The sequence below is a fragment of the Drosophila grimshawi genome, unplaced genomic scaffold (assembly GCF_018153295.1).
Source record: "Drosophila grimshawi isolate 15287-2541.00 unplaced genomic scaffold, ASM1815329v1 contig_1367, whole genome shotgun sequence".
Classification (NCBI taxonomy): domain Eukaryota; kingdom Metazoa; phylum Arthropoda; class Insecta; order Diptera; family Drosophilidae; genus Drosophila; species Drosophila grimshawi.
In genome coordinates this window covers 11,730,078-11,742,687 of record NW_025062889.1, presented here as the reverse complement: position 1 = coordinate 11,742,687, position 12,610 = coordinate 11,730,078, and the positions used below count along the sequence as shown (strand labels likewise).

The window sequence follows — 12,610 nt, the reverse complement described above, 5'->3', positions numbered from 1 at the left end:
TCTGGAATTTGCCAGCCTTTTTACTTTCTTAAAAATAAATAATATTTTGTTCTGTAGGGGATTTTTCAACATTTCTACTTTCTTAAAAATAGAAGACATTTCTAAAAATCCGAAATTTATTTCTGCATCTCAAAGCAAACACAATTTTATGAAAAATTCTTTAATTCTATGGCATATTTTATTCCGAATGCAAGTACATAGTAAGATGAAAGTAATTAATCGTAGATATTTTGCTAATTAGCAATTAAATATAATAATTTCATGTGAATAATAATTTATTGTTAACAAAGCGCGCGTGCAGAATCACAAAAACAAGCAGTAAAGCTACCGACTACCAACTAATGTCTAACTACCAGCGATCCCTCCTGACCCTTGACATCGAAGCGTTGCGCTCGTGGAATGGGCTCTGCTTTGCTCTTGATCAGATACTTGGCGAACTCGGCGGGCGAGCCGAAGGATTTGATGGGAAACTTGCCAAAGCGACCGTTCGTCTTGGACACCACATAGTAGATGGGATAGACTCCGGGTGTCATCTGGACGGGCAGGTTGGAGCCCATAAGACTGCCACTAGACTCGATGGGGAATTGGAGCTGCTTCTGCTGCTTTCTTTTCAGCTTCTGCTTGGGAAATGCTTTTAGTTCGGGCGTGTATTTCAAAACGGTCGGCGTTGCTTCACCACTACTCGGGATCCTTGCCGGACGCATACGTTTCGAGTCCACATATTGACGCTGTCGTTTCCCATGGGAGCCCGGACGCAGTGTTTGGATTTGGAAAAGTTCCGAATTCATGTGGTTACCGGTGCGATCCTGCTTCAAGGGCAACTCATGCGGACTGACCCGAATGACCTTTTGCGTCTTATTCTCAATTTCAATGACATCCTCCTTGATGGTCTCCTCGGGCTTGTCCTCGGGCTTGCCAGCCAGGCACCCGATGGACATCAGACTGATCCACGTTAAGAGGAGCAGCAACTGGAATATAATATTTATATATTCCCCAACTTTGAACACTCACCAAAAAAACCATAGTCCCGCAAAAAATAAAAAGGAATATCAATCAAAAAATTTACCAAATGTCGTCGTGAGGCAAACATCTTGTAAATCACAATTATAGAATATGTACTACGTCAATAACCAGCTACTGGCTACTGGCTCCGGGTTCCGGTTTTTTGCCTTTGCTTCTGTTTCAGTTTCCAGTTGAGATCTCAGCTTCCACTCCGAGTTTTGCGACTTTAGTTAAATGCTGCCGTTTGACGACTGAGCTCAGATCACAGCTTGAATCGGCGCTGTAAGCTTTTCAGCTGTCTAACGTTCTTTCCCTGCCCTGCCCCCAGCACTTTGCCTCACTCTCTTCCCGTACCGCTGATATACATATGCTCATAATATATGTGGCCTTTTGTTGTTCGCGACAGATTGTTCTACCAGATTTGCGCCAGCGCAAATTATGAGCCAAAAATTTATGTAGCGCCGAGAAATTGTTAGTTTTTTATATCATTTTTTTGTTCTGAGATTTTTTTTTGCATTCACCTGTTCAACCAGACAGAGAAGTATAATAATTTGGTCATTAAATTGGCGACGCAAAGCGATAATTGGCTTGAACTCTTAGATCTTATTTGTTCAGCGAGTACTTTGCTTCCTTCTTTCCCATTTATGTGATATTGAACCACTGTGCTTAAATTACAATTGTTTTGGCTTTTGTGTTGTGATAAATGAATTTTTAATTAAGCTGAAATTGTAGTATAATTAGGATTCACATTCTTGATATATAGTATATAGATTAAGTCTGATTATTCAAGCAAAATCACATTAGATGGGTATAAATTATTGCTTTAGCCAAAAATAATTTTTATTTATTTATTTTTTTTAACAATAATACTTTACTGACAGCAAATGAAGGTATAGTTTACACAACCCTGTTACTATATATATATCAATTAATTGTCGGGGAAGTACCTTTAAATGATTTTTAAAAAGAAAAGAAGAAAAATGAGTAAGGAAATAAAAAAATGATAAAATGTTGTCTGGTCTGTCATTTTTGAAATTCAATATAAACTCACTTTTTCGGTGTATATAAATATTTTGGAGTAATATAAATAACTTAAATGGGTATATTTTTCAAATTATATTAAAAGTAATCAATATATTTGTTTCTATCTGTGAATTTGTTCGAAAAAATCTATATTTTGGTTAGTATACCTTTGCAGACAGTGTTCAACTTCCTATGTACATTATTGTTTAATATACTTATTCAAATATAGATCCATAAATAAATAAAACGGTATCCAAGCTTCGTCATATTGCCAGCATATTTCTACTATCTACGTATTTGTATTTTTGTGTCATTTGTCATCCCCAAAGCCAACGATCGACCGCACAGTGGGTCACAGTGCAAAACGAAGAGAAGCCATCGACATCTTCACCAACAACAAGAACAACAAAAGCAATAAAAACAGCTAAGACTACAACAAACATTTTGCATATACATAGTTGATCAAATTGTTGAATAAATTTTGATTACCTCATTGATTAATTTGTTTGTTTCGTAGCGGCAGCGACCTCAGTCAGTTGGAGATTCCATTGCCGGCAAACTCTAAGCTGCTTAATAGACTCTCCCCCCATCCCTCCATATCAAATGTGTCCCCCTCGCAGCAGCACAGCAATAACTTGGTTTCTGTAGCCTCGCGACGCCTCGTTATTATAGTCTGACAGAGAGCATTATAATGTTAGTGTGAAGTTTGCAACTCAATGAAGGTGACACCTATGACTCCAGAAAGTGTATATATATATATATAATATATATATTTATAAATTTATATATATTGATCAGCATTAGTAGCTGATTCGATCTGTTTCTATGTGAACTAGTGAAGCTAATGAATTTTGGTACTTATCTCTCTTTTTGCTAACTGTATCAAATAGCTACCATGGGAACTATCAGTTGAAAGATGAGTTCTTGTAAGATAAACTTTTTGGTGTATCAAGTTATTCTAAAAACTTAAGCGATATTTAGACGACCTTTGACATCGTTCTGTAAGAGTATGCAATCTTCGGCATGCCAAAGATATAAATTCTTTCTCGTTGTTGTTGTTTTCGTTGAATTTTTTTTGTAGATACTTAGACAATTATTTGTTTTCAAGCATCATTAAGTATGCATTACTAATTATTGTAATGGAATTATTTATGATCATTGGCGAAATCAACTGCGAATTTAAGCTTGTTGCCCCTCAGCGCGTGTTAAATAAATATATATAAATAAGTATATAAATAAAATAAAAAAAAAGACTTCCCCATAATTCAATTGTTTTCATATTCGTTTGTTATTGTTCATTATTTGCAACAAAGTAAATGAAGGTAAATCGTTTTCCTCGCCGCAAAAATTGTAGATTTGCTTAATGGTTAGAGATTATCTTAAGCGCGTTTAATGAGTAATAAAAATAATAACCATTTAGACTCGGATAATAATTTATAATTGTTATGATCATAAAGCTGTCAGCAGCGATTTACTAAATATTTTAAAACTTAATAATCAGTTTTAAACGAGTGATATTTGCACTTTAATTTTGTATCTAATTTGTTGGAATGTGCTACCAGTAAATGATATACTTTGAACATTTATTTTAGAGCAGCAATTTAATTTGCCAATTTATAAAAAAATACTTAATTATAAAGCATAGATATAGTATCACCATTAAATTGAAATCTTTTCTTATATTACTTGAACTTAGCTATCAAAAGTATTAACACATTTTATCTTTAAAGTATATCTTTTGTATTATTTGGATAAGAGAATTCTACTTATCTTTCGACTGTTTACATATATATTATATTGTTACATATTATAGTGAGCGGGTCAGATATACATATGTATTGCAAAAATTTGGAAAAATTCGAATATCTATCTAGCTTTAAAACTGAGGAAATAGTTAATCGTCAGAAAGTCGGTGATGATGATCAATGGAGGATTCGGCGGTGTTTCCTTCACTGCGTTACAAACCTAATGACAGAAATATTATATGCATTGTAAGAGTAAATTATAATAAATGACTTTCTTCTGCTCAATATCCAATTCAATTTCTATTTGCGCTTTTATTTAAAATTTGGCCTTTAAGATTTGTGTGTATCCTTTTTCGATTGGAGTCCCTTAACCCCATTATATGTTTTTATATAGGGTATTATATAGTCAAACGAGAGTTTTTATTTGTTTTTCTTAAATTGATTAAAAAACCACATAGTTTTTTGTTACTTCGATTTTTTTGTGCGTAAAGTTTTTTGTTTGGCGTCTGTATTCATTTAATATGCATTCAAATTAGATTAATGAATTTAAAATGACCCAATCTGAACCCGATGACAGTTGCTGGCGATTAAATAACTTCATTAATCACACTTAATTAGGTGGAACTGATGGAAGATGGCTTTAACTTTAGAAGCATGTTTAATTTGAGTTGAGTTAAAGAAAATAGATGATTGAACTATTTTTTTATATATTAAATTCACTTTATCTTTGCATCGATGCCAAAAACCATTTATTGTCAAAAAAAAATACAAAAAAATCACTTGGCCAAAAATGTAAAAGTTTGGCGTCACACAAAACCGCAAGTTAAGTAACCAAAGCAACTGCATCCAGACAGTCGTAAAATGTCAAGACAAAAAGGATATATAGAGCAGCAGCAGCAGGAGCTGGAACGGGAGCAGCCACTTCCATTTGCATTTGCCATCTCCATCATCATGTTCAATGGCATTGTCGCGCCATCGATTGTTATTCAAAGCAGCCCATAATATCCAAGTGGATGTCGCCAAGATGCCTTGCGAAAAAGGGTTTGGGTGTGGGTGGCTTGGCTTTAGTTGTGGCAAGTGTTTGGGGAATTGAGCAAACGACTCAACAGGTTTTAGCTTTTAAGCCCTTTTATTATACAAAAAAAAACCCCACAGCACCACACTCTGTCTTTCTGTTCTAGTCAAATTCTGTAATCGCTAATGGATTATTTAAAGTGCGACTTTAAGGTGAACCAAAATCTACTGCTCCCTCCCTGCGGCTACAGTAATTAGATTGTAAAAAAAAGGGTTTTGCTGGTCAGTGATGTGGGTTTTGCTTTGGCCAGAGGTCAGCATAGGTGTAAAGTTGTGTGTGTGTCCAAATGGTGACCACAAAAATAAGTCTCTGGCTTTTTGTGGTCACCGCCTGCGGCTAATGTACGCCAAAATCCGCCGCATTTGTTTAACGTGTGTTTTTGTTGGGTTCCTTTTGCTTTTTGTCAGGCCGGCCATAAATTACATATTAGCTATAAGGATCTCTATAATTTACGAGTGGGTTAAAAACATGACACTAGGTCCAAATAATTACACACACACCACCCAAACTCGTTACACTCAAATCTAAAAAAACAGAACTTGGCATTTTTTTGTCTACTGTTATAGTAAAGTTAGATAAAGCTGACTCAGTTTTTATTCGAGTGGGGTTATGCACCCCATTCCTGGGGTGAAAAAGTTCACTTCAAGTGCTAAAGTGGCGTTGGCTTATTGTCTCATCACATGTCAAGTAAGACTCTCTCTATCACTATCTCGCTCCCCGTCTCACTCTGACTTTTATTACATGACAATTACCACAATCACAGACATATGCGAGAGCCACATTTACACCCGGAATGTAATCGTAAAAAAGAATGAAACAGCACTTTAGGTGGCAAATAACCGTTATGTGGCAGCCACTGTTCAAGTGGAAACTATTGTTGCTACCCACATTACACAGAGTCTCAAATATTGCTTATCATTATAGAAAAAACAATAGCGTGTATCTTTAAGATACAATAAGATGAACTGGATTGAAGTACTTTTCTCTCCTGCATCGTTTAGGTAAACTTCTTATGCATAAGTTAAACAATCACATTTGAGCATAGTTTACTCCTCAAATGCCATACATTGATCAAAAATTAATCGATTCTTAGAAGGAACAGATTTGCGCTTTAGATTAATATACGATTTTTGATCTGCTAAACATTGTTTGTAGTTTATGTTTAATTTTCTGTGAAATGGACAATACAATTCAATTATAAACTTAAATCAAAAATTTAGATAAAAACATATAAATATAAACAAAAATGATGTCAAACTAGTATGTTTAATCTAAAAATGATAAGATTAAGCAATGCATCTTTAAGATGTAAAAAAGGAGCTCAAATTAAGTAAAACTAACTTTCTTTTCTGCATGGCTTAACTAGCTAGTCTTAGTTTAAGTTAATCTCTTAGGCCTAGCTTAAAAAATAACGTTGGACATAGTTTACCTTACCAATGCCGTAAATGTCGCAAAACTCAACCGATTCTTAAAGTTAAGCTCTTTTTCTCTAGATTACTAGTGTACTTAAATAGGGATAGAAAGGATATTTTGTATGCTTAATATTTGTTGTAGTCAATATTTAGTTTCCAGTAGAATGAATCATTTAATTTAAAGCCCAGCAAAGTATGAGAGTATTTTAATTTGAAAATCTTCAACCAGCGGGTAAAAAAAAATAAATATTTGTGCTTGGGAGCTTAATAAATTCGTTGGCAAAAATGCTTTTGTTAGCCATTAAATTATTTAACGGACTCAGCCACAGCGGAGTACGGGGTATGGGGAGTTGGGGCGAAACACTTCCCTCCTTGGCGGCTGCTGGCTGCTGGGCAGTCGCTCAAGCTCTCAAGCTATGCTGCACCTAATGTCGAGCATCCAGGCTCTGGTCTCCACCAATGCGACGATGGCTCCGCCCCTGAAATGTGTGTGGGGCGCTTGCTTGGAAGCCAGACCAGCGGCGCCAACTGCGCAGCTGCAGAAATTGTTGTTGGTCTCGTCCAGTTGGTCGAGAGGGAGGGCGGGGTGGCGCTGCTTGCTGCCTTCTGCTTGCTGCCGGCTCCAAAAGGCGTTTAAGACTTCTGTTCCATTCCCAGACTGTTTCACTTCGCGCTGTGAAAGTCAAGTTTGCAGCGCGGCACCGAACACGTTGGGGGAAAGCATGTGGAGGGGGATGCATGAGCATATGGTTATTTATATAATATGTATATGTTGTGCTATGTTTGACAACTACAAATAAATAGTAGACATTGTTAGTTGGTATGCGAATGCAAAGGGAAAGAGCTGCCTGATTAACACAAAGATTAATTACTATTTTATGCCACATTGTCAGTTGCTTGAGTTAGATATTAATAATAGTGTTCATTCAACAGACATATAAATGAGTTTCTATAGTTTTCCTGGATCTCTTTTCGGTGGTTAGCTTCAATTTTCAAGTTGAATGAAAGCTTGGTCTACAACTTAAGAATTATGAGAGTCCCAATAAATATTGATATGATAAGATCATTAAAGCTAAATCCCTGAAATCTAAATAAAATATCTAATATCTTTACCTACAGTAAAAAGTCAAAAATTGAATAACTGAGGATTTTAACGTTTTATATCACTATTAAGCGATAAAGAAATCGATCACAGATTCTTTAAATGTTGACGGTACAGAAAAAAAATGTTAACTAAATTTAGCAGGCCACTTGTAATGTTGGTAACAGGCTACTAGAGTTGTAATAAGACTGTAAAATAACATATGTAAATGACATTGATATCGATATCGATCGATATCAATTGTGAGATCACCAACTTGAAGAAGAAGAAATCAATCGTTATGAATAAAGTAAAGTGGGCAGATGTGTTCCAGAAAGAAATATACTTCAGTTGTGACTGCTATATAAATATATCCAAGTTAAATCATATAGATATAAATATAAATGGAACTCTGGCCTACTTTGTTAATGAATCAACATCTGAATGCGAATTGCAGATTGAATATTTTCATTTTTATTAATTTATTATTAACAAACGCTCAAGGATTTCGGCAGTCTTCAGCAAAAATCCTTAATTTATCACTCTCATAGTAACCTTAACAATTCGCATAACAGGGTAGCGCAGGTAGGATGCACATTACTTTGCATCCACTATCTAACTACATTTTACACTCTGCACTACCATTGCATGACAGTTGGTTGTTGCCAGTTTTGCCATTTCAGCCATTTGCATCCCGAGCACGTCGAGCCAATTAGCGTTAATGCAAGGCTCATAATTTTCACACCTTACGGCAGCTCCACTAAAAACGGCCGCCAAAACACCTCGCCTCCAGCAAAAAGCATAGAGTCTAACCAGAAACGGAGGCAAATGAGTTGCTCCTGGAAAACCAGTTTATGTGCAAACGGAATGGGAGAATGGGGTCAGCGTCACATGTGTACGCATGCAAATGAGAGAAAGAGAGAGAGAGAGAGACAGAGAGCGATTGAGAGAGAGAGAGAGAGAGAGAGAGAAAGAAGAGGGAGCTTGTTGGAGCTCGTCCGGCAAATGGAGCACGTCAATGCTGCATTGCGGTTGCTATTCTGTCCGTCTGCCTTTTGGTCCATAAAACAGGGTTTTTATGGAACCACCTTGGATGAGTATGTATGAGCGTGTGTGTTGTGTGTGTGTTGTGGCTTCTGCACCCAGGCATATTGTGTGTTTGACTGTTTTGCAAGGTGTTGATTATGCCTTTGATATGCAAATGAACCGGTTTTACAGTCGGACTCTAACCTCTGTCCGCACCCCCTCCTCCGCTTGTGGCTTAACAAATGGCGCTAATGATGGCTGAGCAGGCCAAGATGACACCGATGACACTGCCTGGCATCCAATGATACGGACACCATCCGGCCATCTAAAAGACTTGTAAGCTCAACCCAAATAAATAGAAAGGGTTCTTTCTAAGCACACGTCGATTACGTGCCAGCTCTCTTGTTTTCATCCCCAATTAGACTCATTAGGCATAACATGCTCACACACACACAGGCATTATAATGTGGCCATGGAGGTGGTAACCGAAGGTGCGAATGGAAGTGACTCTTTTGGAGTGATTTACGACACAAATTACGAGCTTAAATGGACAAACATGCGTAGTTTTAATCATAGGCATCCATTAGCGCCCTCGAAAACTACCAGAGACTATGTACTATGAAGGACTCGGGTCCCGGGCCCCGGGTCCCCAAGTGGGCATAAATGGAATGTGTGACATAAATTAATTAAGTTTTTCTCACGTTGCCAGTTCACGCTTGTTGGCCAGCCTATTTATGCAAAACTATTTCCACAGGACTCGACTATTGCACGCCATCAGCCAGTTGTTTTTATAGTGCCTCAAAATTGCTCAGCGGGGTGAGATTACACAAGGGCTAATTATTAAGTAATATAATGTAGACGTTTTCATTCCTATACCCAACTAATGTAGAAATCGTGTCTCCAGTTGTGGGCGTAAACAATGAAAGGTGTTTTCAAACACATATTTACTCAAGAATGAATTTCTACTTCCAGTCAATTATATTTTAGAAAGGAAAATAATTACTCAATTAGTCTTCTAGTTGCATACAGACAAGTGTCCCTTAACATTCAAAAGAGTTTTACTTATTTTTGTTATTTAATGTAGAAAACAGTCAAATACAAAATTAAAGAAGATTTATTTTCTCATTTTATCCTTCCATCTCAAAAAGACAAATAAATATTGAAGTAATTATAAATCATGCCTTAAATATAAGCTGAATATCATTTTAAGCTAGATTATTAATACCAGACTATTTGGGTTTGCTTTAGAGGTAAATAACCTGGAAGATGTCACCACAATCTATGTCAATGCACTTAAATTTTTTGTTGTTATTTGCTTTATATAACTTCTCAAAATTTAGGTCAGGCATCATTGTTCCGTTTCATTTTTATGACCCTATTCTTGTCAAGCTGTTTTCTCTCTTCTTGTAAGCACTTGAAACGCAAATAAAAATTCAACAAGGAAAAAAGAAAACAAGTTGCGCTTAGAAATCGGCCTCACGGGAAATTATAAGCATTTCCTTAAAAAAAGAAACGCAAAAATATTTAAAAAGTTGCGCCTAATTGTAAACGGTTGCCACCGATGGATGACACTTTATGAGTATTTGGGGAGGGGCGTAAGGACTTTCGCATATTAAACACTTAAAAGAGAGAGAGAGAGAGAGAGAGAGAGAGAGAGAGGGGGGTGAAGAGAGTGTGCGTAAATTGTACACTACAATTGTGAGGAGGCATGAAATTGAATTAAAACGGGCCACAAAACTCTACCAGTCAGGCTGAGGGGTTGGAGGATGTGGGCTTCGAAATGTGGCCGCGCCTGGGGCGACGGAACACGGGACTTAACTGGCATTAATTATGACAGAGGGCGCCGGACGAGTGCCCAGCAATGGGACAGGACAAGGACAGACAGACAGCCAGTCGACAGACGCACATGTCCATATCCGGCAAGGGGGAGTGGGTTGGTGGGTGGACAATGCAATGCCAAGGCAGGTGCGTGCTCAGGCAAACATTTAATTGACCAGCAAACAGTGCAAAAACCTACGAAGCCAAGTGCTTTGCCACAACTGACACAGTGGCGCAACCAGGTAGGTGGACGCTGGCCAAAGTCTGCTGATTCTGGGTGCACTTGCAGTTGGAGGCGGGGCTACACTCTGAGAAAATATGGCCTATAATATGACTACTTCCAAATTAAGGTATTTTCTAAATGCCTCGCAATTTTGGGTATGTCGTGATATTGAAAAGCTATCTTGATGAAACTTAACATGTATTCTATGAGACACTTTTTTGTTGACCAAGTTATCCGAACCAAACTCATCAGTTAGTTCTGGTTATTATGTAATCATCGGCCTGTTCTATTTTGTATTTGAAATACGATTATATTATTGATTTAAGCATCTTCATTAGAAGTGTGTTAATGAAAAGCAGAATAGAAATACAAATTCAAATAATGAAAAATCAGAAATTATGTTTAATTTTCGAGTCGATTTTAAGGTCAGTTTAGCTTTTCTAAGTTCGATGTCATTTATTGCGCTGAGTGTACGAATTGCACGCACTACATTTACGTTAATTCCATTTGTGTTGCAATTGTTGTTGTTGCTGTTGCTTTTTTGCTGTTGTTGCCGCTGGCAACCTTTACGTTTTTGGAGCCCCACCTGGGAAAGCACATTAAATAATTACCGCAAATGGGCTTGGCGATAATTTTTGCACCAAGTACGAGGTCGCGGCTTGGGCGACAAAAATTTTAATTGTAATTGCGAAAACAATAAACAAATGTGCCACGCACTGTCCCCAATCTCCTCTCCCCCTGTCCCTTTCCTCAACTGGTGCCCCAGCTCCAGTGCGTAGTGCATCCATAAATACACACGGGAAATGCCCTTTGGAATCCCATTTATATATATGTATATGGAAGTTAAACAACGGTGAGAAGTATAATAGGACTGCTGCACTGCAATATACCCTAATTATTTTAAGTCGGGTATATCATTTGTCTATATCTAAATATATTTATGTAGAATATTTTTAAGCTGACAGACTGTAGGATGATGTGCGCTATTTATTTAGTCAAGAAGTGGATGCATTCAATGCCAATTCATTATTTATAAAGTGACGCATGTCACAATATACCCCTTTTTGAGCAGTTTTGCAGGGTACAAGTACAATTCGCATTTTATTTAATTATTGCCAAAGGGCTGCGCTTTATTCGACGTTGTCCACCTGCATATAAAAATTGCTGGCAATTTTGCATTTAATTTGCATGCATTGCATACCTTTGGGCGCCGAATTCAGCCAACGAATTTAATATATAGCAAACATTAAAGTCAAATTCAGAGCAGAGGTGTCAACGATCTCAGCTGGTCGTCTATAAAGACGACTCCCAAGACGGTAATTTTCTTGTTGGCTAACTGACTACTAATTTAAATATTAATGCTCAACTGGAATGTGGAATGTGGTTCAAGCCGCAGTTGTTGCCAGTTGCCAGTTGACAGTTTCATCATTTGGCAATTAGTTAATTTTTGAAAAATCTATGTAAATTAAAACAAACAGTTGTCGCTGTCAGATCGAGTGGCCCATCGAATAGGGCCCATTGTACACTTTCGTGTACTCTGGCTTATTGGCCAAGTATCTTTTAATCTCTTATTAGCGGCTTATTATCCCCGCGGACATTTCGGTCATTAATATGCACAGCCGTGTTGGCGTCAGTCTTGCCATTAATTTTAATGAGTCAACAACAAGCACAACAACAATAACAACTACTTGAGTTGAAAAAAGGATTAGGTCTATCTTGGTGCTCTCAGTTAATTACTTAATAATTTGGGCAGGTGTTATTTTTGGCCAGCCAATTTATAGAGTCGCCCTCTGCAATATTAAATGGCATGCTGGCAACCTGAGAAAGTAGCTGTGTTAAGGGTAGGGAGGAAAGTAATTACAATTACAAAAAGCAGCAAAAAGTTATAAACTGGTTATGCATAATAAGTCTATGATTTTATCAATCTTGGCTTACTTATGCGAATAGATTTAAACTAAAATAAAATAATGTATATAAAGAAGTTTTTGTAAATAAAAATATAAAATAATTTATATAAAGTCAAGTTTTACAATAATTTATGAAATATATTTGCTTACAGGTCGGATAAAGTATGAACCACAATCAAATTTAATAAATAAAATATAAAATGCTCTAAGTTTAACAATAAATTATAGTTATTATTAATAACAATATTGGCCTTTTTAGCTGACGATTGGCAGCTAACTAAAAAGCGAGATGATTCCA

At 36.8% G+C, this 12,610-nt stretch overlaps 1 protein-coding gene across 2 annotated transcripts; it reads right to left on the bottom strand.

Annotated features, from left to right (window-relative positions):
• Nucleotides 1–257: 257 nt before the first annotated feature.
• Nucleotides 258–1,257, bottom strand: LOC6559503. Of its 2 annotated transcripts, XM_032734441.2 has the most exons (3): nt 1,067–1,245; nt 677–968; nt 503–617 (listed from the first exon to the last, which is right to left on the bottom strand). In XM_032734441.2, exons 1-3 carry the CDS (start codon nt 1,088–1,090, stop codon nt 568–570), a joined length of 366 nt encoding a protein of 121 aa, XP_032590332.2. In that variant the 5' UTR covers nt 1,091–1,245; the 3' UTR covers nt 503–567. The 2 variants fall into 2 exon arrangements, with proteins under 2 accessions (XP_001986532.1, XP_032590332.2); XM_001986496.3 differs by having other exon boundaries at nt 258–968; nt 1,067–1,257.
• Between the last annotated feature and the right edge of the window lie 11,353 nt (nt 1,258–12,610).